Source organism: Panulirus ornatus, chromosome 19, assembly GCF_036320965.1.
Source record: "Panulirus ornatus isolate Po-2019 chromosome 19, ASM3632096v1, whole genome shotgun sequence".
Taxonomy (NCBI): domain Eukaryota; kingdom Metazoa; phylum Arthropoda; class Malacostraca; order Decapoda; family Palinuridae; genus Panulirus; species Panulirus ornatus.
Window position 1 is genome coordinate 16,279,101 of NC_092242.1, and position 26,522 is coordinate 16,305,622.

Here is a 26,522-nt window from a genome sequence, read left to right on the forward strand (position 1 = left end):
GTAGTGTTGGATGGGCCTTTTGGACCCAGCTTATGGAGTGTTGGATGCGCTTTTAGATCCAGCATATGTAGTGTTGGCTGGACTTTTTTTTTCTCTCTCTCTCTCTTGCAGGAGGAGCTACGAGGGAAGAAGAAGACCCCCTGAGCACCCGGTGAAGACCCCTACGCTGACACTCGTCAGGAGGCCGCGTCGGGCAGGACGGTAGGCGACGGGTGAGTAGGATCCTGGCGCTGCCGGTCGGTGAGAGGGCGCCCCATCCGCTTCACCACGAAGCCATTCCCTAGCTGGGTCACGGGCGCTCTGCCAAGCACCACCAATAACACCAGGAGAATAATGAACATGAATTTTCAGCTATTATTTTATTTTCCACGTTGGTCGCTATGACATGCAGGAGTGATTCGTATATATCTGTTATTCATATAAGGGAACTGGAGTAACTGTAGGTATATGCCTTGGAACACTGTGTTTATGTTTTGCGACACTGTGGTTAAGGGTTGCAATACTAATTATAAGGCATAATACTGTAATCATAAATAGGCTTCTAGTTAGATTAAGATATCTCTTTTTTTTTAGGAGATGTGAAGAAATATCCAAAGGCTTCAAAGAACGACCATATTCCAGTCAATATTGTATATTTAGATCTCTCATTTTATGATTTGAATACTTTCACTTAGGAAAATCAGATTCCAGTATAAGATGAAATAGAACAAGTAATATCCTGATATATATATATATATATATATATATATATATATATATATATATATATATATATATATATATATATATATATATATATATATATATATATATATATATATATCAATTTTTCTCGGAAACCTTCTCTCTAACATACAAATGATATTACACTGACTGATCAAGTGAAGTGGGATATGCAAGCGTTGATCCACTTGGCTTCCATATTTTCTTTTTTGGTATTTTGACATCAGAATCGGTACTGACATACGATACTGGTGAAGGAAACAATGAGTTACAGTACAGAAGCTTGTGATCCGTGGAGTTCTCTTGTAAGATCATTTCCAACTAAGGCACCAATTCTGTTTTCCCGTGGATTAGTTGCACTAGCGGCACTAGTGCTAGTTATTCGTCGACCTTGATGACAGGGATGGGCGAGAGGGAGTACGGAAGAGCTGCGAAGGGGTAGGAGTAAGGGAGGACGGCTGGGGACACAGCAGTGTACTTGATGGGCTTGAGGTTGACGACCGGCTGCACATACTTGACGGCGGGGATGGTGACTTCGTGCTCCTTGGTGGTGAGTTCGATCTTGGTGGTGTCAGCTGGGGTTGCGGCCTCAACCGGCTCGTACTGCTTGGTTTCCACGGTGGCTTTCTTCACGGTGGGCAAGGCATGGATGTACGGGAGAGGGAGCTTCACATCCCGGCGGCGACGACGACGAGCCTCCTCTGCCTTTACCTCCGTGTAGATGTATGGGAATTCGGTGGCCTTTAGGGTTGGGTCAGCCTTGACGACGTAGCCATAAGGGTGAGCATAAGGAGTGACCAAAGGATGAAAGTATGGGCTGGCCAACGCCACTGGCTTGACGTCTCCCTCAACCTTAGGGGTTGTGATCAGCTTCGCATATGGCAGCGCCCAGGAAGCCAAGCCTGGCAACACCAGCTGCGCTGAGCAACATGACACTGCGACCAGAAACACCTGCGGGAAGAGAGGACATTAACGCATGAACTCAGCTAAAACACTTAATACATGAACAATCCAACTCCACCTTGCTTATGGAGCACGGCTACCGTGTCTTTACGACAGCACCTGCTCCAGTGGATGATAAGATAATGGACACAATCGTCTTTATGAAAGGCGACCTCTTTTTTTCTTCATACATCTCCGCTGTCTCCCGTGTTAGCGAGGTAGCACCGGGAACAGACGAAGATATAGTCTTATTTGCTTGTATCTTTTCTTTAGTTGTCATGCATAGCGTATGGGAAAGCTCAGTCACATAATGAAGAGAAACACCAGTGTTATGAAGTGGTTTTCATTACACTGGTGCTCCTCTTCAAACATACACAGCTTTGTCGCTGTCTCCCGCGTTTGCGAGGTAGCGCAAGGAAACAGACGAAAGAAATGGCCCAACCCACCCCCATACACATGTATATACATATGTCCACACACGCAAATATACATACCTACACATCTTTCCATGGTTTACCCCAGACGCTGCACATGCCCTGATTCAATCCACTGACAGCACGTCAACCCCGGTATACCACATCGATCCAATTCACTCTATTCCTTGCCCTCCTTTCACCCTCCTGCATGTTCAGGCCCCGATCACACAAAATCTTTTTCACTCCATCTTTCCACCTCCAATTTGGTCTCCCACTTCTCCTCGTTCCCTCCACCTCCGACACATATATCCTCTTGGTCAATCTTTCCTCACTCATTCTCTCCATGTGCCCAAACCATTTCAAAACACCCTCTTCTGCTCTCTCAACCACGCTCTTTTTATTTCCACACATCTCTCTTACCCTTACGTTACTTACTCGATCAAACCACCTCACACCACACATTGTCCTCAAACATCTCATTTCCAGCACATCCATCCTCCTGCGCACAACTCTATCCATAGCCCACGCCTCGCAACCATACAACATTGTTGGAACCACTATTCCTATATATGATCACACAAGTCCTTGATGATAGTTATGAAGGTGAAATCGCACTTCAGTAGTTCATGTAATTTTGTTTAACGTAATTTTTCTATACATGTGTCACGGCATGTTTCGTGGAGACACTTCACGTTATCATGTGCCAGTACTTAACAAGGTTATTCAAATCCCAACATCACAACGGAGTACCGCCGTTGTCTATACTGGCAGAAGCTGTACGGCGGCACTCCGGTGTGATGTGATTTAAATTTTTTTTTGTAAATACTGGCACCTGATGAGATGTATTGTCTCCACGAAACATGTCGTGCCACATGTATAGAAAAATTACGTTATATGAAATTGTATGAACTACTAAGGTGCTATTTCACCTTCATATTTCACCTTTATACATATATATATATATATATATATATATATATATATATATATATATATATATATATATATATATATATATATAATCATAACACTTTTTGGTGATTTGATTAGCTAATCTCACAGTATCTAGACGAACGATTCACTATTCATACATGAATCAAACTTCACCATTTTGTCACAATCCTATACAATCTGAACCTCACCAGAGCCCTCATGGTTGTAATGAGAGTGCAGCTCCTTCTGCTGACCTAAGAGCCTTCCCGCCTTTATATACACTGCAAGAACTGTGGCCCCGCCTACGTCATGACCTTGTGGTCAGACCAGACGGCGTTCCCAGATCCTTCCCAGGGACCTTGTCGTGCAATAACACGCATGTCGTAATGCTCAGCACCAGCTCTGGTATTTCACTTCGACTCGTCCGTGCGCTAGAATTTATGCTATCTTCGCATCAGAGGTACACACAGTTAATGTCTCGTAGAATTATATCATTCGTACCATCTTATGGCTTCATAAAGAAGTCTTCTCAATTTCATCCGTACTATCTTAGTACTTTACAGAGCAGACTTCATAGTTACAGTGACAAGATATCACGAATATCTCACATTATTATTAGGGGTGGCTGTTGGAAAAACAGATCACCATTCCCCCTACGAATTTACATTTTTCTTTCAGAATACGGTATCCCAGTCACTTCAACTTATGCCTTGGGACGATCCATTTACTAGTCATTATAACTAAAGATCCTATTACTCACTTGAGTGTATAGTAGTTCATTACTGTTGTATGGAGCACAGTGTTATGTAAGACAAGGTCTGCACCTCCAGGCTTCTGCTGCTTCCTGAGTAAACACGCAGCAAGGTGACGCTCGTGGTGTCTTCCCCTGACCACACCCACCCAGTCTATAGCAATGAGCACCGACATGACAACAAAACAGCGATTTCATGCAAATGACCATCAGTGGTCGTTGTTTTAACATCTTTTTACGGTGAATTAGGAAAAATAATTACCATGGATGTGTATAGACCCTTAAAGAAAGCAATTTTCAAGTGAGTGAATACGATAGTACATTACGAAAGTGTCATGTATGCAAATTTGGATCCCGAAGGTATCTGTGAATGTTCAGTGTTTTGTTTTTCTAAAACCAAGAAATGTAAAATGTGTCTAAAACCATCAGAATATAAGAATCTAGATCTCTGTAGTGATGTGGAAGCAACGTTCCTCGTAGTGAGGGCGACATGTATAGGTTTATATAAGATGCAAAATAAAAATAAAAATGTAGCAAGCGGATCTGTGTTTGCACCACGAGGGATCTATTAACTGTGGTCACCTTGCACCTCGAAGGGGTTTTAAGAATTTCAACAGAGAGAGAGAGAGAGAGAGAGAGAGAGAGAGAGAGAGAGAGAGAGAGAGAGAGAGAGAGAGAGAGAGAGAGAGAGAGAGAAGTGGTCTGGCCTTAATGCTAAGAAAAAGGAAGATGAAAACACGGAGAGAAAAGTCCCCCTTCCACTTGTAAGCAGTAGAAGAAAAATGATCGTCGAAGGCCTTTGCTTCAGATCCCGTATCTCTGCATTAGTAGTAACATCCTGAACCTGCCCTGCTCTGTAATCAGAAGCAGTGGTCGACCAGTCATACAGTATAAATAAAACCTGACGCCCTTACCACAGTCATCCACACTTGATGGTTATAATTGATAAACGTTTTTATTTGACAAATATTCATCTTGATTTTATAAACCATGTTTACACGGGTTATCTCTTCTTGTTAGTCTTTTTCCTGATGACGCGTTGCGACATTGCCTTGCGACGTTGCTTGATATAACTGTAATGTGCCTCCCTTGTTGAAGTTTCTCAGAGACTAACCAAAAGCTCTGCAGAAGGAGAAGAGATCAGACTCTTGTCGACCCTACCCCTCCAATCCACTTTTAAGTCACCAACAACCTAAACCACCCCTTTTAGGTCACCAACAACCTAAACCATCCCTTTTAGATCACCAACAACACGAATCCCCTCTTTTAGGTCACCACCATCTACTTGTTTACGCTTACTGCATGGTTACCGCCTTACTCTTACCTGCGCAACGGTCTTTAGCCACCATCAAGGTCACAAGTCTCTGTATCTATTGGAAGATGCAAGGAGGGTCTCCTCTGCCGCCATGACGTTCACGGATCTCTCTCTCCCCCCTGCCACCTTGCCCGACTACCACACCCACTTCCCCACGTATTCTCTCCTACCATATCGTCCTCCTCACCTTCTCCTGCCACCCTGTTGCCACAGCGCTCTCCACACACCCCCTCCCCAACTTTCCTCCATGTAACCCAACCCAACCCAGCCTTCCAAACATTATGCCCTGCTACTACTTTCTCCTCACCGTCCTCAGCCACCACCACGCCCTCCTCACCGTTCTCAGCCACCACCACGCCCTCCTTACCATCCTCAGTCACCACCACGCCCTCCTCACCGTCCTCCTTCTCCACCACGCCCTCCTCATCGTCCTCAGCCACCACCACGCCCTCCTCACCGTCCAATTCCTCTACAGCGCCCTCCTCAAGGTCGTTTCCCACCACCAAACCTTCCCCACCATCTTCTCCCACCACCAGGCCCTCTCGAATATCCTCTTCCCCATTACTCCCTCCACACGGTCGTCTCCCAACACCAAACCCTCTCAATAATCCTTCACCACATTGATGACCTCCTTCATGTCCTCTAACCCACCACCACGCCCTCCTATCCATATCCCTTCACCACCACGCCTTGCTTAACGTCCTCTCTCACCACCAAGACCTGCTTGACGTGCTCCTCCCAACCGCACTTTCTTTTATTTGGGTTGAGAGAGAGAGGAGGCAGATGTGGGATATGGGAAGGGATTGTTTCTAGATTGCTTTTGGAGGAATAAAAAGCAGGAACCTCTACCCCTTCCTTGGGTATATAGAATATCGTCCATGTTTCCTTCACTCTGTTTTAAAAACCTTTGTATTGTATCCTATGGTGTATACCTTTACGAAAATACAGTCTAGCAAAAGGTTAAGTATTGTGGATTGATTCTGTTATCATATTACTTTGCCACATAATATCGTGAAACATATTCTTGCCTTTTGAAATTCGACTGTCTTTATATTGTGCAAGTTGTGTTATGTAATGTACAAAAAGTTATAATTCCCTTACCATGACACGAAATAATCTGAGATAGGACATTATACTTTTTGAATGTCATGAATGACAGAGAAGCAAGTTGTTGTCATCCTGTTATATATATATAATATAATATATATATATATATATATATCTATATATATATATATATATATATATATATATATATATATATATATATATATATATATATTATCCCTGGGGATAGGGGAGAAAGAATACTTCCCACGTATTCCCTGCGTGTCGTAGAAGGCGACTAAAAGGGAAGGGAGCGGGGGGCTGGAAATCCTCCCCTCTTGTTTTTTTTTTTTCCCCAAAGAAGGAACAGAGAAGGGGGCCAGATGAGGATATTCCCTCAAAGGCCCAGTCCTCTGTTCTTAACGCTACCTCTCTAATGCGGGAAATGGCGAATAGTATGAAAGAAAAGAAAAGAAATATATATATATATATATATATATATGTATATATATATATATATATATATATATATATATATATATATATATATATATATATATATATGTATATATATATATATATATATATATATATATATATATATATATATATATATATATATATATATATATATATATATATATATATATATATATATATATATATATATATATATATATATATATATATATATATATATATATATATATATACATATATATATATATATATATATATATATATATATATATATATATATATATATATATATATATATATATATATATATATATATATACATATATATATACTGATTTAACTGTGGTACTTTGCAAATACTCATAAGAATTCAAACTTTTGTTCGTAAGTGGCACATGACATTTTCCCTTTTTGCAAAATAAGATTCTTAAACAAAGTATGATTGTGTAGCCTTTTCTTTTTGACTTTCTGTGATTAGTAGAGTTACACTCAGCACTATTGGAAAAGAAATAAGCATAGATTGGGAGAAGAAGTAAATTGTCTTTTGCTAAAAGAGTTTATTAGCATATATCACAATGTTGACGTTCGAAAAAAGCATTGTTCTTCTGGATTCTCTCATTTCCATTTTACTTGTCTCCAAGCCGTGCGATGACAGTCTAAAAAATTAGAAGAACCATACTCATTACTTTTTTTTTTTTTGTAAGTGGACCTCAAAGAAGAAGTCAGTCAATTCCTTGAGCTTCACGATAAAGGTAACCAGGAAGGCTGTGTTGTTAACCCCAGGGGAAGAGAGCTGGGGAGATAGCAGAATAGGTGACGGGCTTGAGGTTGACGACTGGACGCACGTACTTGACGGCGGGGACGGAGAACTCGTGTTCCTTGGTGGTGATCTCCAGCTTGGTGGTGTCGGCGGGAGTAGCGGCCTCAACTGGTTCCAACTGCTTGGTCGTGAGGGTAGTCTTGGCGACGGCAGGGACGGCGTGAAGGTAGGGAAGGGGCACTTCTACGTCGCGGCGACGACGACGGGCTTCCTCTGCCTTGGCTTCGGTCCAGATGAAGGGGAACTCTGTGGCCTCGAGAGCAGGGTCAGGCTTGATCATGTAGCCATAGGGGTGAGCATAAGGGGTAGCAAGTGCGTGAGCATAGGGGGTAGCAAGGGGGTGAGCGAAGGGATGCATGTAAGGGCTAGCCAGAGCCAAAGGCTTGACTTCTCCCTCGATCTCAGGTGTTGTGATCAGCTTCGCGGTGGTCAGCGGCCATGGTGCTGCGTAGGGCAACACCAATTTTGCTGAGCAGTAAGAAACCGCGACCAGAATCAACTGTTGGGAGAGAAAACGTTATTATCATGTGAGCTGCTTGAAATATATGAATGATGATATGTCTTCAAATCATATACCGCGGTAAAATAGCACCACAGTGAATGAAAGTCATGTGTATGGGAAGTACATAATTAAATAACCAATTTAGCAAATAGAACGAAAAGATACTTCAGCATCAGTTAGTCAACTTCTTTACTGAAAGATTATTTGTTTTAAAACATTCAAGTGATCGTCAACCGTTGCTCAGCGTACCAACTCTGATTACACTTTTACAACTTTTGTTTCACATATCTGTCACTAGCTGCCCAAGCGTACACTCACCAGAGCCCTCATGTTAGCAGCGAGAGTTAAGGTCCTTCTGACTGCAGCAAGCTCTTGTCCTCTTTATATACGCGCGGGGAATGACTCCACTGGCTTGTTGGTTATGTAACTTTACCTCACACCTCCGTCACAACCTTGAGGTACAATGGAGTTTGGGCGGGCGGGTCATCTTCTTTGGATGTCTTATGAGGATAACAGCGTATGTCTCGTGCTGCATATCGAAGAGACGTGGTTTAAGAATAACCTACGTTGACTTTTGCAGTTAAGTTCACAAAATTGTATCAAATTTTCCATTATCGTATTTTGAATATGCTAATTTCATCGTGGAATTGCAAGGAATAGCACATATGCTACAAGAAATATATTTCTTGGTTATCACAGTGTTGTAATGGCATAATAAACATACGTCGTAAGTAAGGCACTGAGAACACATTTGATATTAACATATTTCTGAAATTCGTGTTCCATAACGTGTGACGCGTTTGAAGCCATTCTGCATGAGTAAATTGTTTAGTAAGAGGAAATGCTAAACGCAAAGAGGTTATGGGACGCTCTTCATAACAAGGATTGTTTCCTGGTATCTCTTGTTGATTGAGTTGTTTTAGGAAAAATGCATACCATCCAAATGAGATGGACTTTTAAAGACCCATTCATTTTCTTTACGGATATCATAACATAATAACTATAGTTGGCAGTGATACTGACAGGAATATAATGTTTAATGCTTTATTTATCTGAATGCATGTTCCCTAAACTATCATGTTTTGTTTTTCTCCAAAAAGAAGAAAAGAAAATCCTCCTCTGTAACAGAGGAATATCACATGTGAAGAGTGACCATGACGTAGAAGTGCCTCAACGGGTTGTCATGTCTAACTGCTTTATATCCTTCACTCCCTCAAAGACAGGATTCGTGAATGAGAAACAGTCAGTATGAGTTCCTACTTTCTCGTCTGTTTATAATTTTTGCTTTTTATTTCTCTTGGATGGAATCAAATATTGATCTGATCGCAAGAAATTATCATTGGATTTAAGAACAACTAACTCTCTGGTGTGAATTCACGAACGGGGAATTTTCAGTTAACATATGACACCTTATCATAAGCTCCAGTACAGCTTTTGGTTATCACGAACTGAGGCACTTAGAGAAAAGTAACTCTATACAGTCGATCATTTTTAGATGATATCATCCTTTGATATTTTTGTGTTTCTCTCCTCCCTGATTTCCAGCTCTGGCCATTTCATTGCAGGAGTCACTGATGGAGTAACGTAATCTTCTTACCTTATCAAGAATGGTATTCCTCAGGGCTCTGTCCTACGACCTACTGTCAATCAATTACCTATCAATCAATAATTTTTACTGTCCTTCATCAAACTATATTTACTGTTATGCTGTAAATTCCACTTTACATGCTTAGGCTCATTTCCATTCCACTAATCATCGTGAAAACCATGTATAATCAATATCACATTTCCAGATTCCCAAAAGCTTAAAGTTTCTTGTACTCAGCTATTTCATATCTCCAGAAGTTTATTTGCCCGATAATGGAGTACTGCTTACGTATGTCGGGTGGGTCCTAATCAACATCTGTATGAACCGGAATGGAATCAGAATCCCAAATGTCTTATCAGTATCTCTGGCATAACCTCTCTTTGACCATCCCTCTCAGTACGTCACGTAATACTCCTCTCCCCTTCTCTCTCTCTCTCTCTCTCTCTCTCTCTCTCTCTCTCTCTCTCTCTCTCTCTCTCTCTCTCTCTCTCTCTCTCTCTCTCTCTCTTGTACCAGTATTATGTTGGCTCTTGCTCCCGTGAGTTTGTACACAGGTCTTATCATCCTTAAAGGCTTGCATCCAAGTTACGTTTCTGGTTGCAGAATCTCACAGTTGTCGTGCAGAGACCGGCCACTCGAGAATTAGCTATTTGGAAGCCTCCCTCTTCCCTTGAACACACAGTCTGTGGAATTCTCTTCTTCCTACCGCCTTTCCCTCCTCCTATGATATTCTTTGTGTCTTTGAGTAAAGTCTACAAACACTGGCAGAACCTTTATCATAATTAACATTCTTTTTCTCTCACTATATTTCTTTTATCTAAGACGACCCTTGGCTCAGGTGTACTTTGCCTGCGCCATGTTGATCAATACATGTAAGGAAGGTCATTATATTTTCGGTCTTTAATGGTATATACCACATAAGGTCATTTTGGTTCTTATAGTGCGATATTCAATACAAGTTTGTCGCTTAAAGTTTCCACACTCGATCATGAGTATTTTTACCACTAGAAAAGAAAAAGAATAGGCTCTCTTTTGCCGTTTGAAGGAGATTTGTAAGAAATACATTTTCATTTGAAACTTATTTATTTGTATTATTATTTTGATGATATGTAAGAAGATATGTACAGTTGAACGTAACATATATGAAGTGACATCTGCTGGGAAACAAAATATAATCAGATTTCAGGATGTTCTGGGATGTATCAATGACAGTGGGTCCCATAAGTTCTAGTTCCAGTTCATACTCATTATCTTTTTTTCTTTTGTAAGTAGACCTCAAGGAAAAAGTCAGTCAATTCCTTGAGCTTCACGATAAAGGTAACCAGGAAGGCTGTGTTGTTAACCCCAGGGGAAGAGAGCTGGGGAGATAGCAGAATAGGTGACGGGCTTGAGGTTGACGACTGGACGCACGTACTTGACGGCGGGGACGGAGAACTCGTGTTCCTTGGTGGTGATCTCCAGCTTGGTGGTGTCGGCGGGAGTAGCGGCCTCAACTGGTTCCAACTGCTTGGTCGTGAGGGTAGTCTTGGCGACGGCAGGGACGGCGTGAAGGTAGGGAAGGGGCACTTCTACGTCGCGGCGACGACGACGGGCTTCCTCTGCCTTGGCTTCGGTCCAGATGAAGGGGAACTCTGTGGCCTCGAGAGCAGGGTCAGGCTTGATCATGTAGCCATAGGGGTGAGCATAAGGGGTAGCAAGTGCGTGAGCATAGGGGGTAGCAAGGGGGTGAGCGAAGGGATGCATGTAAGGGCTAGCCAGAGCCAAAGGCTTGATTTCTCCCTCGATCTCAGGTGTTGTGATCAGCTTCGCGGTGGTCAGCGGCCATGGTGCTGCGTAGGGCAACACCAATTTTGCTGAGCAGTAAGAAACCGCGACCAGAATCAACTGTGGGGAGAGAAAACATTATTATTAAGTGAGCTGCTTGAAATATGGGAATGATATTATGTTTTGAAATCATATACTGTAGTAGAATTGCAACACTGTGAATTAAAGTCATTTGTATAAGAAGTACATAATGAAATAATCTATTTAGCCAATAGAACGAAAATATACTCCAGTGCCATCCTGTCATCTTCTTTACGAAAAGATTATTCGTTTTAAAACATTCAAGTGATCGTCAACCGTTGCTCAGCGTACTATCTCTGAATACACTTTTACAACTTTTGTTTCCACATATCTGTCACCAGCTGCCCAAGCGTACACTCACCAGAGCCCTCATGTTAGCAGCGAGAGTTAAGGTCCTTCTGACTGTCGCAAGCTCTTGTCCTCTTTATATACGCGCGTGAATGACTCCACTGACTTGTTGATTATGTAACTTTACCTCACACCTCCGTCACAACCTTGAGGTACAATGGAGTCTGGGCGGGCGGGTCATCTTCTTTGGATGTCTTATGAGGATAACGGCATATGTCTCGTGCTGCATACCTAAGAAACGTGGTTTAAGAATAGCCTACGTTGACTTCTGCAGTTAAGTTCACAAAATTGTATCAAATTTTCCATTATCGTATTTTGAATATGCTAATTTCATCGTGGAATTGCAAGGAATAGCACATATGCTACAAGAAATATATTTCTTGGTTATCACAGTGTTCTAATGGAATCATAAACATACGTAGTAAGTAAGGCATTGAGAAAACATTTAACATTGCTATATTTCTGAAATTCGTGATCCATAACGTGTGACGCGTTTGAAACCATTCTGCATGAGTAAATTATTTAGTAAGAGGAAATGCTAAACGAAAAGAGGTTATGGGACGTTCTTCATAACAAGGAATGTTTCCTGGTATCTCTTGTTGATTGAGTTGTTTTAGGAAAAATGCATACCATCCAAATGAGATGGACTTTTAAAGACCCATTCATTTTCTTTACGGATATGATAACATAATAACTATAGTTGGCAGTGATACCGACAGAAAATATATTGTTTAATGCTTTATTTATCTGAATATATGTTCCCTAAATTATCATGTTTTGTTTTTCTCCAAAAAGAAGAAAAGAAAATCCTTCTTTGTAAGAGAGGAATATGACATGTGAAGAGTGACCATGACGTAGAAGTGCCTCAACGGGTTGTCGTGTCTGATTGCTTTATATCCTTCACTCCCTCAAAGACAGGATTCATGAATAAGAAATACTTAGTATGACTTCCTACTTTCTCGTCTGATTATAATTTTTGCTTTTTATTTCTCTTGGATGGAATCAAATATGTACATATTGATCTCATTGCAAGATATTATCATTGGATTTAAGAACAAGTAACTTTATTGTGTGAAGTCACTAACGAGGAATTTTCCGTTAACATATGATACCATATCATAACCTCCAGGACAGCTTTTGGTTATGACGAACTGAGGCACTTAGAGAAAAGTAACTGTATACAGTCGATCATCTATAGATGATATCATAATTTGATATTTTTGTGTCTCTCTCCTCCATGATTTCCAGCTCTGGCCATTCCATTGCAGGAGTCACTGATGGAGTAACGTAATCTTCTTACCTTATCAAGAATGGTATTCCTCAGGGTTTTGTCCAATGACCTACTGTCAAACAATTACCAGTCAATTAATAATTTTTTTCTTTCCTTCATCAAACTATATTTACTGTTATGCTGTTAATTCCACTTTACATTACTGAGGCTCATTTCCATTCCACTTCTCATTGTAATTCTTTGTTCTATTGTTTGTATTGTTTGTACTGAGGACATTTTGTCTCTCAATTTAGAATTTTCCAACATCTCAGGAAGAAGAAAGAATAACCCAGATAGATTTTAGAGCTTAACGCAAATTTATGCTAGACCTGAAAGTCGATCGTTTCTGCCTGTTCCATTTCAAAGCTCCTCAAATGAACCGTATAATAACATAATTGTTATAGTTAACCACATCCTTCACTGTATCGTCAAAACCATGTATAATCAATATCACATTTCCAGATTCCCCAAATCTTAAAGTTTCTTGCAACCAGCTATTTCATATCTCCAGAAGTTTATTTGCCCGATAATGGAGTACTGCTTACGTATGTCGGGTGGGTCCTAATCAACATCTGTATGAACCGGAATGGAATCAGAATCCCAAATGTCTTATCAGTATCTCTGGCATAACCTCTCTTTGACCATCCCTCTCAGTACGTCACGTAATACTCCTCTTCCCTTCTCTCTCTCTCTCTCTCTCTCTCTCTCTCTCTCTCTCTCTCTCTCTCTCTCTCTCTCTCTCTCTCTCTCTCTCTCTCTCTCTCTCTCTCTCTCTCTTGTATCAGTATTATGTTGGCTCTTGCCCTCGTGAGTTTGTACACAGAGTCCCATCATCCTTAAAGGCTTGCATCCAAGTTACGTTTCTGGCTGCGGCATGTAAGGAAGGTCATTATATTTCCGATCTTTAACGGTAAACATAATGTAAGGTTATTTTGGTTCTTATAGTGAGATATTCAATATAAGTTTGTCGCTTTAAGTTTCCACACTCGATCATGAGTATTTTTACTACTAGAAAAGAAAAGAATAGGCTCTCTCTTTTGCCGTTTGAAGGAGATTTGTATGAAATACATGTTTATTTGAAACTTATTTATTTGTATTCTTATTTTGATGATATGTAAGAAGATATGTACAGTTGAACGTAACATATATGAAGTGACATCTGCTGGGAAACAAAATATGATCAGATTTCATGATGTTCTGAGATGTATCAATGACATTGAGTAGCCCACAAGTTCTAGTTCCAGTTCATACTCATTATCTTTTTTTGTAAGTTGACCTCAAAGAAGAAGTCAGTCAATTCCTTGAGCTTCACGATAAAGGTAACCAGGAAGGCTGTGTTGTTAACCCCAGGGGAAGAGAGCTGGAGAGATAGCAGTATAGGTGACGGGCTTGAGGTTGACGACTGGACGCACGTACTTGACGGCGGGGACGGAGAACTCGTGTTCCTTGGTGGTGATCTCCAGCTTGGTGGTGTCGGCGGGAGTAGCGGCCTCAACTGGTTCCAACTGCTTGGTCGTGAGGGTAGTCTTGGCGACGGCAGGGACGGCGTGAAGGTAGGGAAGGGGCACTTCTACGTCGCGGCGACGACGACGGGCTTCCTCTGCCTTGGCTTCGGTCCAGATGAAGGGGAACTCTGTGGCCTCGAGAGCAGGGTCAGGCTTGATCATGTAGCCATAGGGGTGAGCATAAGGGGTAGCAAGTGCGTGAGCATAGGGGGTAGCAAGGGGGTGAGCGAAGGGATGCATGTAAGGGCTAGCCAGAGCCAAAGGCTTGACTTCTCCCTCGATCTCAGGAGTTGTGATCAGCTTCGCGGTGGTCAGCGGCCATGGTGCTGCGTAGGGCAACACCAATTTTGCTGAGCAGTAAGAAACCGCGACCAGAATCAACTGTGGGGAGAGAAAACGTTATCATGTGAGCTGCTTGAAATATGGGAATGATATTATGTTTTGAAGTCATATACCGTAGTAGAATATCAACACGGTGAATTAAAGTCATGTGTATGAGAAGTACATAATCAAATAATCAATATAGGAAATAGAACGAAAATATACTTCAGTATCAGTCTATCAACTTTACCGAAAGATTATTTGTTTTAAAACATTCAGGTGATCGTCAACCGTTGCTCAGCGTACCATCTCTGATTACACTTTTACAACTTTTGTTTCACATATCTGTCACCAGCTGCCCAAGCGTACACTCACCAGAGCCCTCATGTTAGCAGCGAGAGTTAAGGTCCTTCTGACTGTCGCAAGCTCTTGTCCTCTTTATATACGCGCGGGGAATGACTCCACTGGCTTGTTGGTTATGTAACTTTATCTCACCACACCGTCACAACCTTGAGGTACAATGGAGTTTGGGCGGGCGGGTCATCTTCTTTGGATGTCTTATGAGGATAACGGCATATGTCTCGTGCTACATACCGAAGACACGTGGTTTAAGAATAGCCTACGTTGACTTTTGCAGTTAAGTTCACAAAATTGTATCAAATTTTCCATTATCGTATTTTGAATAAGCTAATTTCATCGTGGAATTGCAAGGAATAGCACATATGCTACAAGAAATATATTTCTTGTTTATCACAGTGTTGTAATGGCATCATAAACATACGTAGTAAGGTACTGAGAACACATTTAACATTAACATATTTCAGAAATTCGTGCTCCATAAAGTGTGACGCGTTTGAAACCATTCTGCAGGAGTAAATTGTTTAGTAAGAGCAAATGCTAAACGCAAAGAGGTTATGGGACGCTCTTCATAACAAGAATTGTTTCCTGGTATCTCTTGTTGATTGAGTTGTTTTAGGAAAAATGCATACCATGCAAATGAGATGGACTTTTAAAGACCCATTCATTTTCTTTACGGATATGATAACATAATAACTATAGTTGGCAGTGCTACCGACTAGAATATAATGTTTAATGCTTTATTTATCTGAATGCATGTTCCCTAAATTATCATGTTTTATTTTTCTCGAAAGAGAAGAAAAGAAAATCCTCCTCTGTAACAGAGGAATATCACATGTGAAGAGTGACCATGACGTAGAAGTGCCTCAACGGGTTGTTGTGTCTGATTGCTTTATTTCCTTCACTCCTTCAGAGACAGCATTTATGAATAAGAAATACTTAGTATGACTTCCTACTTTCTCGTCTGTTTATAATTTTTGCCTTTTATTTCTCTTAGATAGATTCAAATATGTACATATTGATCTCATCGCAAGAAATTATCATTGGATTTAAGAACAAGTAACTTTATTGTGTGAAGTCACTAACGAGGAATTTTACGTTAACATATGATACCATATCATAACCTCCAGGACAGCTTTTGGTTATGACGAACTGAGGCACTTAGAGAAAAGTAACTGTATACAGTCGATCATCTATAGATGATATCATAATTTGATATTTTTGTGTCTCTCTCCTCCATGATTTCCAGCTCTGGCCATTCCATTGCAGGAGTCACTGATGGAGTAACGTAATCTTCTTATCTTATCAAGAATGGTGTTCCTCAGGGCTCTGTCCTATGACCTACTGTCAATCAATTACCTGTCAATTAATAATTTTATTCTTTCCTTCATCAAACTGTATTTACTGTTATGCTGTTAATTCCACTTTACATACTGAGGCTCATTTCCATTCCACTTTTCATTGTAATTCTTTGTTCTATTGTTTGTATTGTTTGTACTGAGGACATTTTGTCTCTCAATTTAGAATTTTGCAACATCTCAGGAGGAAGAAAGAATAACCCAGATAGATTTTAGAGCTCAATGCAAATTTACGCTGTACATGAAAGTCTATTGTTTCTGCCTGTTTCATTTCAAAGCACCACAAATGAATCGTACAATAACATAATTGTTGGAGTTAACCATATCCTCCACTATAACTTGAAAACCCTGCATAATCAATATCACAGTTTCATCTTCCCAAAAACTTAAAGTTTCTTGTAATCGGGTATTTCATATCTCTAGGAGTTTTATTCGCCCGATTATCGAGTACTATTTATAAATCTGGTGTGGGTTTTAATCAACATTTGTATTAACCAGAATGGACTCAGAATCCCAAATGTTTCATGAATTCCTCTGGCATAACCTCTCTTTGACCACCCCTCTCTGTACGTTGCGTAATAACACCCCCTTCTCTCTCTCTCTCTCTCTCTCTCTCTCTCTCTCTCTCTCTCTCTCTCTCTCTCTCTCTCTCTCTCTCTCTCTCTCTCTCTCTCTCTCTCTCTCTCTCTCCTACAGGAATCATTTTGGCTATTACTCTCGTGAGTTTGTATATATGTCCCATTATCCATCAAGGTTTGCATCCAAGTTACGCTTTTGGCTGCGGCTTCCTCACAGTTGCTGTGTGGAGACCGGCCACTCGAGAATTGACCATTGGAAGCCTCCCTCTTCCCCTGAACATCCAGTCTGTGGAATTTCTCTTCCTCCTCCCGCCTTTCCCTCCTCCTATGATTATCTTTTTGTCTTTGAGTAAGGTTTACATACACTGGCAGAACATGGATTATTATCAACATTTTTTTTTCTCTCACTTTAAATCTTTCATGTAAGATGACCCTTGGCTCAGGCATGCTTTGCCCACGCCATGTTGATCAATACATGTAAGGAAGGTCATTATAGTTCTGATCTTTATTGATATACATTACGTTAGGTCATTTTGGTTCTTACAGTGAGATACACTAAGTTTGTCGCTTAAAGTTTCCACGCTCGATCATCAACATTTTACTACTGTAAAAGAAAAGAATCTGCTTTCACTTTTGTCGTTTAAAGGAAATTAGTAAAAGTTATATACTTATTTCAAACTTGTTTATTTGTATTGTTTCTTATTTTGGTGATATGGAAGAAGATATGTACAGTTGAAAGTAACATAAATGGAATCACATCTGCTTCGAAGAAAAAATATAATCAGACTTCAGGATGTTCTGAGATATATCAGTGTCAGTGGGTAGACCACTTGTTTTAATCACAGTTCATATTCATTACTTTTTTTTTTTTTTTGTAAGTGGACCTCAAAGAAGAAGTCAGTCACTTCCTTGAGCTTCACGATAAAGGTAACCAGGAAGGCTGTGTTGTTAACCCCAGGGGAAGAGAGCTGGGGAGATAGCAGAATAGGTGACGGGCTTGAGGTTGACGACTGGACGCACGTACTTGACGGCGGGGACGGAGAACTCGTGTTCCTTGGTGGTGATCTCCAGCTTGGTGGTGTCGGCGGGAGTAGCGGCCTCAACTGGTTCCAACTGCTTGGTCGTGAGGGTAGTCTTGGCGACGGCAGGGACGGCGTGAAGGTAGGGAAGGGGCACTTCTACGTCGCGGCGACGACGACGGGCTTCCTCTGCCTTGGCTTCGGTCCAGATGAAGGGGAACTCTGTGGCCTCGAGAGCAGGGTCAGGCTTGATCATGTAGCCATAGGGGTGAGCATAAGGGGTAGCAAGTGCGTGAGCATAGGGGGTAGCAAGGGGGTGAGCGAAGGGATGCATGTAAGGGCTAGCCAGAGCCAAAGGCTTGATTTCTCCCTCGATCTCAGGAGTTGTGATCAGCTTCGCGGTGGTCAGCGGCCATGGTGCTGCGTAGGGCAACACCAATTTTGCTGAGCAGTAAGAAACCGCGACCAGAATCAACTGTGGGGAGAGAAAACGTTATAATCATGTGAGCTGCTTGAAATATGGGAATGATATTATGTCTTGAAGTCATATACCGTAGTAGAATAGCACTACTGTGAATTAAAGTCATTTGTATAGAAGTACATAATGAAATAATCTATTTAGCCAATAGAACGAAAATATACTCAGTGCCATCCTATCATCTTCTTTACTGAAAGATTATTTGTTTTAAAACATTCAAGTGATCGTCAACCGATTCTCAGCGTACCATCTCTGATTACACTTTTACAACTTTTGTTTCACATATCTGTCACTAGCTGCCCAAGCGTACACTCACCAGAGCCCTCATGTTAGCAGCGAGAGTTAAGGTCCTTCTGACTGTCGCAAGCTCTTGTCCTCTTTATATACGCGCGGGGAATGACTCCACTGGCTTGTTGGTTATGTAACTTTATCTCACCACACCGTCACAACCTTGAGGTACAATGGAGTTTGGGCGGGCGGGTCATCTTCTTTGGATGTCTTATGAGGATAACGGCATATGTCTCGTGCTACATACCGAAGACCCGTGGTTTAAGAATAGCCTACGTTGACTTTTGCAGTTAAGTTCACAAAATTGTATCAAATTTTCCATTATCGTATTTTGAATAAGCTAATTTCATCGTGGAATTGCAAGGAATAGCACATATGCTACAAGAAATATATTTCTTGGTTATCACAGTGTTGTAATGGCATCATAAACATACGTAGTAAGGTACTGAGAACACATTTAACATTAACATATTTCAGAAATTCGTGCTCCATAAAGTGTGACGCGTTTGAAACCATTCTGCAGGAGTAAATTGTTTAGTAAGAGCAAATGCTAAACGCAAAGAGGTTATGGGACGCTCTTCATAACAAGAATTGTTTCCTGGTATCTCTTGTTGATTGAGTTGTTTTAGGAAAAATGCATACCATGCAAATGAGATGGACTTTTAAAGACCCATTCATTTTCTTTACGGATATGATAACATAATAACTATAGTTGGCAGTGATAATGACTGGAATATAATGTTTAATGCTTCCTTCAGCTGAATGCATGTTCCCTAAATTATCATGTTTTGTTTTTCTCGAAAGAGACGAAAAGAAAATCCTCCTCTGTAACAGAGGAATATCACATGTGAAGAGTGACCATGACGTAGAAGTGCCTCAACGGGTTGTTGTGTCTGATTGCTTTATATCCTTCACTCCCTCAGAGACAGGATTCATGAATAAGAAATACTTAGTATGACTTCCTACTTTCTCGTCTGTTTATAATTTTTGCCTTTTATTTCTCTTAGATAGATTCAAATATGTACATATTGATCTCATCGCAAGATATTATCATTGGATTTAAGAACAAGTAACTTTATTGTGTGAAGTCACTAACGAGGAATTTTACGTTAACATATGATACCATATCATAACCTCCAGGACAGCTTTTGGTTATGACGAACTGAGGCACTTAGAGAAAAGTAACTGTATACAGTCGATCATCTATAGATGATATCATAATTTGATATTTTTGTGTCTCTCTCCTCCATGATTTCCAGCTCTGGCCATTCCATTGCAGGAGTCACTGATGGAGTAACGTAATCTTCTTACCTTATCAAGAATGGTATTCCTCAGGGTTTTGTCCAATGACCTACTGTCAAACAATTACCTGTCAATTAATAATTTTTTTTCTTTTCTTCATCAAACTATATTTACTGTTATGCTGTTAATTCCACTTTACATTACTGAGGCTCATTTCCATTCCACTTCTCATTGTAATTCTTTGTTCTATTGTTTGTATTGTTTGTACTGAGGACATTTTGTCTCTCAATTTAGAATTTTCCAACATCTCAGGAAGAAGAAAGAATAACCCAGATAGATTTTAGAGCTTAACGCAAATTTATGCTAGACCTGAAAGTCGATCGTTTCTGCCTGTTCCATTTCAAAGCTCCTCAAATGAACCGTATAATAACATAATTGTTAGAGTTAACCACATCCTCCACTATATCGTGAAAACCATGCATAATCAATATCACATTTCCAGATTCCCAAAAGCTTAAAGTTTCTTGTAATCAGCTATTTCATATCTCCAGAAGTTTATTGGCCCGATAATGGAGAACTGCTTACACATGTGGGGTGGGTCCTAATCAACATCTGTATGAACCGGAATGGAAAGAGAATCCCAAATTTCTTATCAGTATCTCTGGCATAACCTACCTTTGACCACCTCTCTCTGTACGTCACGTAATACCCCTCCCCCCTTCTCTCTCTCTCTCTCTCTCTCTCTCTCTCTCTCTCTCTCTCTCTCTCTCTCTCTCTCTCTCTCTCTCTCTCTCTCTCTCTCTCTCTCTCTCTCTCTCTCTCTCTCTCTCTCTCTCTCTCTCTCTCTCTTGTATCAGTATTATGTTGGCTCTTGCCCTCGTGAGTTTGTACACAGGTCCCATCATCCTTAAAGGCATGCATCCAAGTTACGTTTCTGGCTGCGGTATGTAAGGAAGGTCATTATATTTCCGATCTTTAACGGTAAACATCATGTAAGGTTATTTTGGTTCTTATAGTGAGATATTCAATATAAGTTTGTCGCTTTAAGTTTCCACACTCGATCATGAGTATTTTTACTACTAGAAAAGAAAAGAATAGGCTCTCTCTTTTGCCGTTTGAAGGAGATTTGTATGAAATACATGTTTATATGAAACTTATTTATTTTTATTCTTATTTTGATTGATATGTAAGAAGATATGTACAGTTGAACGTAACATATATAAAGTGACATCTGCTGGGAAACAAAATATAATCAGATTTCATGATGTTCTGAGATGTATCAATGACATTGAGTAGCCCAAAATTTCTAGTTCCAGTTCATACTCATTATCTTTTTTTGTAAGTGGACCTCAAAGAATAAGTCAGTCAATTCCTTGAGCTTCACGATAAAGGTAACCAGGAAGGCTGTGTTGTTAACCCCAGGGGAAGAGAGCTGGGGAGATAGCAGAATAGGTGACGGGCTTGAGGTTGACGACTGGACGCACGTACTTGACGGCGGGGACGGAGAACTCGTGTTCCTTGGTGGTGATCTCCAGCTTGGTGGTGTCGGCGGGAGTAGCGGCCTCAACTGGTTCCAACTGCTTGGTCGTGAGGGTAGTCTTGGCGACGGCAGGGACGGCGTGAAGGTAGGGAAGGGGCACTTCTACGTCGCGGCGACGACGACGGGCTTCCTCTGCCTTGGCTTCGGTCCAGATGAAGGGGAACTCTGTGGCCTCGAGAGCAGGGTCAGGCTTGATCATGTAGCCATAGGGGTGAGCATAAGGGGTAGCAAGTGCGTGAGCATAGGGGGTAGCAAGGGGGTGAGCGAAGGGATGCATGTAAGGGCTAGCCAGAGCCAAAGGCTTGACCTCTCCCTCGATCTCAGGTGTTGTGATCAGCTTCGCGGTGGTCAGCGGCCATGGTGCTGCGTAGGGCAACACCAGTTTTGCTGAGCAGTAAGAAACCGCGACCAGAATCAACTGTGGGGAGAGAAAACATTATTATTATGTGAGCTGCTTGAAATATGGGAATGATATTATGTTTTGAAATCATATACTGTAGTAGAATTGCAATACTGTGAATTAAAGTAATTTGTATAAGAAGTACATAATGAAATAATCTATTTAGCCAATAGAACGAAAATATACTCCAGTGCCATCCTATCATCTTCTTTACGGAAAGATTATTCGTTTTAAAACATTCAGGTGATCGTCAACCGTTGCTCAGCGTATTATCTCTGAATACACTTTTACAACTTTTGTTTCCACATATCTGTCACCAGCTCCTCAAGTGGAGACACTCACCAGAGCCCTCATGTTAGCAGCGAGAGTTTAAGTCCTTCTGACTACCGCAAGCTCTTGTCCTCTTTATATACGCGCGGGAATGACTCCACTGGCCTGTTGGTTATGTAACCGCCTCACACCTCCGTCACAACCTTGAGGTACAATGGAGTTTGGGCGGGCGGGTCATCTTCTTTGGATGTCTTATGAGGATAACGGCATATGTCTCATGCTGCATACCTAAGAAACGTGGTTTAAGAATAGCCTAAGTTGACTTCTGCAGTTAAGTTCACAAAATTGTATCAAAATTCTTCCATTATCGTATTTTTGAATATGCTAATTTCATCGTGGAATTGCAAGGAATAGCACATATGCTACAAGAAATATATTTCTTGGTTATCACAGTGTTCTAATGGCATCATAAACATACGTAGTAAGTAAGGCATTGAGAACACATTTAACATTGCTATATTTCTGAAATTCGTGATCCATAACGTGTGACGCGTTTAAAGCCATTCTGCAGGAGTAAATTATTTAGTAAGAGGAAATGCTAAACGCAAAGAGGTTATGGGACGCTCTTCATATCAAGGATTGTTTCCTGGTATCTCTTGTTGATTGAGTTGTTTTGGGAAAAATGCATACCATCCATATGAGATGGACTTTTAAAGACCCATTCATTTTCTTTGCGGATATGATAACATAATAACTATAGTTGGCAGTGATACCGACAGAAAAATATATTGTTTAATGCTTTATTTATCTGAATATATGTTCCCTAAATTATCATGTTTTGTTTTTCTCCAAAAAGAAGAAAAGAAAATCCTTCTCTGTAAGAGAGGAATATGACATGTGAAGAGTGACCATGACGTAGAAGTGCCTCAACGAGTTGTCATGTCTGATTGCTTTATATCCTTCACTCCCTCAAAGACAAGATTCATGAATAAGAAATACTTAGTATGACTTCCTACTCTCTCGTCTGATTATAATTTTTGCTTTTTATTTCTCTTGGATGGAATCAAATATGTACATATTGATCTCATTGCAAGATATTATCTTTGGATTTAAGAACAAGTAACTTGATAGTGTGAAGTCACTAACGAGGAATTTTACGTTAACATATGATAGCATATCATAACCTTCAGGACAGCTTTCGGTTATGACGAACTGAGGCACTTAGAGAAAAGTAACTGTTTACAGTCGATCATCTATAGATGATATCATAATTTGATATTTTTGTGTCTCTCTCCTCCATGATTTCCAGCTCTGGCCATTCCATTGCAGGAGTCACTGATGGAGTAACGTAATCTTCTTATCTTATCAAGAATGGTATTCCTCAGGGTTCTGTCCTATGACCTACTGTCAATCAATTACCAGTCAATTAATAATTCTATTCTTTCCTTCATCAAACTGTATTTACTGTTATGCTGTTAATTCCACTTTACATACTGAGGCTCATTTCCATTCCACTTCTCATTGTAATTCTTTGTTCTATTGTTTGTATTGTTTGTACTGAGGACATCTTGTCTCTCAATTTAGAATTTTGCAACATCTCTGGAGGAAGAAGAATAACCCAGATTGATTTTAGAGCTTAACGCAAATTTATGCTAGACCTGAAAGTCTATTGTTTCTGCCTGTTCCATTTCAAAGCTCCTCAAATGAACCGTATAATAGTATAATTGAAGGAGTTAACCACATCCTCCATTATATCTTGAAAACCTTGCACGATCAATATCACATTTCCAGATTCCCAAAACTTAAAGTTTCTTGTAATCAGCTATTTCATATCTCCAGAAGTTTATTTGCCCGATAATGGAGTACTGCTTACGTATGTCGGGTGGGTCCTAATCAACATCTGTATGAACCGGAATGGAATCAGAATCCCAAATGTCTTATCAGTATCTCTGGCATAACCTCTCTTTGACCATCCCTCTCAGTACGTCACGTAATACTCCTCTTCCCTTCTCTCTCTCTCTCTCTCTCTCTCTCTCTCTCTCTCTCTCTCTCTCTCTCTCTCTCTCTCTCTCTCTCTCTCTCTCTCTCTCTCTCTCTCTCTCTCTCTCTCTCTCTCTCTCTCTCTCTCTCTCTCTCTCTCTCCTACAGGAATCATTTTGGCTATTACTCTCGTGAGTTTGTATATATGTCCCATTATCCATCAAGGTTTGCATCCAAGTTACGCTTTTGGCTGCGGCTCCCTCACAGTTGATGTGTGGAGACCGGCCACTCGAGAATTGACCATAGGAAGCCTCCCTCTTCCCCTGAACATCCAGTCTGTGGAATTTCTCTTCCTCCTCCCGCCTTTCCCTCCTCCTATGATTATCTTTTTGTCTTTGAGTAAGGTTTACATACACTGGCAGAACATGGATTATTATCAACATTTTTCTTTCTCTCACTTTAAATCTTTCATGTAAGATGACCTTTGGCTCAGGCATGCTTTGCCCACGCCATGTTGATCAATACATGTAAGGAAGGTCATTATAGTTCTGATATTTACTGATATACATCACGTTAGGTCATTTTGGTTCTTACAGTGAGATACACTAAGTTTGTCGCTTAAAGTTTCCACGCTCGATCATCAACATTTTACTACTGTAAAAGAAAAGAATCTGCTTTCACTTTTGTCGTTTAAAGGAAATTAGTAAAAGTTATATACTTATTTCAAACTTGTTTATTTGTATTGTTTCTTATTTTGGTGATATGGAAGAAGATATGTACAGTTGAAAGTAACATAAATGGAATCACATCTGCTTCGTAGAAAAAATATAATCAGACTTCAGGATGTTCTGAGATATATCAGTGTCAGTGGGTAGACCACTTGTTTTAATCACAGTTCATATTCATTACTTTTTTTTTTTTTGTAAGTGGACCTCAAAGAATAAGTCAGTCACTTCCTTGAGCTTCACGATAAAGGTAACCAGGAAGGCTGTGTTGTTAACCCCAGGGGAAGAGAGCTGGAGAGAAAGCAGAATAGGTGACGGGCTTGAGGTTGACGACTGGACGCACGTACTTGACGGCGGGGACGGAGAACTCGTGTTCCTTGGTGGTGATCTCCAGCTTGGTGGTGTCGGCGGGAGTAGCGGCCTCAACTGGTTCCAACTGCTTGGTCGTGAGGGTAGTCTTGGCGACGGCAGGGACGGCGTGAAGGTAGGGAAGGGGCACTTCTACGTCGCGGCGACGACGACGGGCTTCCTCTGCCTTGGCTTCGGTCCAGATGAAGGGGAACTCTGTGGCCTCGAGAGCAGGGTCAGGCTTGATCATGTAGCCATAGGGGTGAGCATAAGGGGTAGCAAGTGCGTGAGCATAGGGGGTAGCAAGGGGGTGAGCGAAGGGATGCATGTAAGGGCTAGCCAGAGCCAAAGGCTTGACCTCTCCCTCGATCTCAGGTGTGATCAGCTTCGCGGTGGTCAGCGGCCATGGTGCTGCGTAGGGCAACACCAATTTCGCTGAGCAGTAAGAAACCGCGACCAGAATCAACTGTGGGAGAGAAAACGTTAATGTCGGTAATCTGATAAATCTAATGTTTAGATCTTGATCTATACCACGTTATGTTGCTATCAAAACCTGATATCACTTGTTACTATATAAAGGAAGCTATTCTTAACATCATATTATATGTATGGCCGGTACAGAAGCATGCGACTGGATGTTAGATATGTACGCATGGCTGTATTTTGTTTGTTTCCTTGTATATACACCAGTCCTCGTATGTGTGTGTGTGTGTGTGTGTGTGTGTGTGTGTAATATATATATATATATATATATATATATATATATATATATATATATATATATATATATATATATATATTTGTATATTCATTTATATATGTATTATAAGAAATCTAACGTCCAAATAACTTCGTTCTTATGGGAGAGTGATATATGGTATAAGATATCCATTCGAACGTTGATCATCATTCGATAATTGTACCAATTATGATTTCACTGTTTTTCTATCGTTTGTCCCTATTACCCAAAGTGTGCACTCACCAGAGCCCTCATGATGGCAGCGGGAGTAAGGATCGTTCTGCTTGATGTACGTTCTGGCCCTCTTTATATACTCTCAGGGTATATCTCCACTGACTCGTTGGTTACGTAACTCTAACCTCGGCGGTCCCTCACAGCCTTGTGGTACACAGCA

The 26,522-nt window shown here is 40.8% G+C and overlaps 7 protein-coding genes across 7 annotated transcripts; all 7 read right to left on the minus strand.

Moving 5' to 3' along the window:
* Positions 1 to 615: 615 nt before the first annotated feature.
* On the minus strand, positions 616 to 3,283 carry LOC139755409 (uncharacterized). Its single transcript, XM_071673693.1, has 2 exons — positions 3,224 to 3,283; positions 616 to 1,674 (listed from the first exon to the last, which is right to left on the minus strand). The coding sequence occupies exons 1-2, from the start codon at positions 3,233 to 3,235 to the stop codon at positions 1,102 to 1,104; spliced, it is 585 nt and encodes a 194-aa protein (XP_071529794.1). The 5' UTR covers positions 3,236 to 3,283; the 3' UTR covers positions 616 to 1,101.
* Positions 3,284 to 7,215: 3,932 nt separating this feature from the next.
* Positions 7,216 to 8,305, minus strand: LOC139755254 (uncharacterized). The gene is made up of 2 exons (XM_071673374.1): positions 8,248 to 8,305; positions 7,216 to 7,926 (listed from the first exon to the last, which is right to left on the minus strand). The coding sequence occupies exons 1-2, from the start codon at positions 8,257 to 8,259 to the stop codon at positions 7,381 to 7,383; spliced, it is 558 nt and encodes a 185-aa protein (XP_071529475.1). The 5' UTR covers positions 8,260 to 8,305; the 3' UTR covers positions 7,216 to 7,380.
* A 2,276-nt stretch (positions 8,306 to 10,581) lies between these two features.
* On the minus strand, positions 10,582 to 11,830 carry LOC139755255 (uncharacterized). The gene is made up of 2 exons (XM_071673375.1): positions 11,724 to 11,830; positions 10,582 to 11,401 (listed from the first exon to the last, which is right to left on the minus strand). Exons 1-2 carry the CDS (start codon positions 11,733 to 11,735, stop codon positions 10,856 to 10,858), a joined length of 558 nt encoding a protein of 185 aa, XP_071529476.1. The 5' UTR covers positions 11,736 to 11,830; the 3' UTR covers positions 10,582 to 10,855.
* Positions 11,831 to 14,051: 2,221 nt separating this feature from the next.
* On the minus strand, positions 14,052 to 15,255 carry LOC139755256 (uncharacterized). The gene is made up of 2 exons (XM_071673376.1): positions 15,182 to 15,255; positions 14,052 to 14,866 (listed from the first exon to the last, which is right to left on the minus strand). The coding sequence occupies exons 1-2, from the start codon at positions 15,191 to 15,193 to the stop codon at positions 14,321 to 14,323; spliced, it is 558 nt and encodes a 185-aa protein (XP_071529477.1). The 5' UTR covers positions 15,194 to 15,255; the 3' UTR covers positions 14,052 to 14,320.
* A 2,511-nt stretch (positions 15,256 to 17,766) lies between these two features.
* LOC139755412 (uncharacterized) lies at positions 17,767 to 18,974 on the minus strand. The gene is made up of 2 exons (XM_071673696.1): positions 18,913 to 18,974; positions 17,767 to 18,593 (listed from the first exon to the last, which is right to left on the minus strand). The coding sequence occupies exons 1-2, from the start codon at positions 18,922 to 18,924 to the stop codon at positions 18,048 to 18,050; spliced, it is 558 nt and encodes a 185-aa protein (XP_071529797.1). The 5' UTR covers positions 18,925 to 18,974; the 3' UTR covers positions 17,767 to 18,047.
* Positions 18,975 to 21,268: 2,294 nt separating this feature from the next.
* Positions 21,269 to 22,482, minus strand: LOC139755257 (uncharacterized). The gene is made up of 2 exons (XM_071673378.1): positions 22,409 to 22,482; positions 21,269 to 22,084 (listed from the first exon to the last, which is right to left on the minus strand). The coding sequence occupies exons 1-2, from the start codon at positions 22,418 to 22,420 to the stop codon at positions 21,539 to 21,541; spliced, it is 558 nt and encodes a 185-aa protein (XP_071529479.1). The 5' UTR covers positions 22,421 to 22,482; the 3' UTR covers positions 21,269 to 21,538.
* A 2,544-nt stretch (positions 22,483 to 25,026) lies between these two features.
* On the minus strand, positions 25,027 to 26,522 carry LOC139755258 (uncharacterized). Its single transcript, XM_071673379.1, has 2 exons — positions 26,372 to 26,522; positions 25,027 to 25,855 (listed from the first exon to the last, which is right to left on the minus strand). Exons 1-2 carry the CDS (start codon positions 26,381 to 26,383, stop codon positions 25,313 to 25,315), a joined length of 555 nt encoding a protein of 184 aa, XP_071529480.1. The 5' UTR covers positions 26,384 to 26,522; the 3' UTR covers positions 25,027 to 25,312.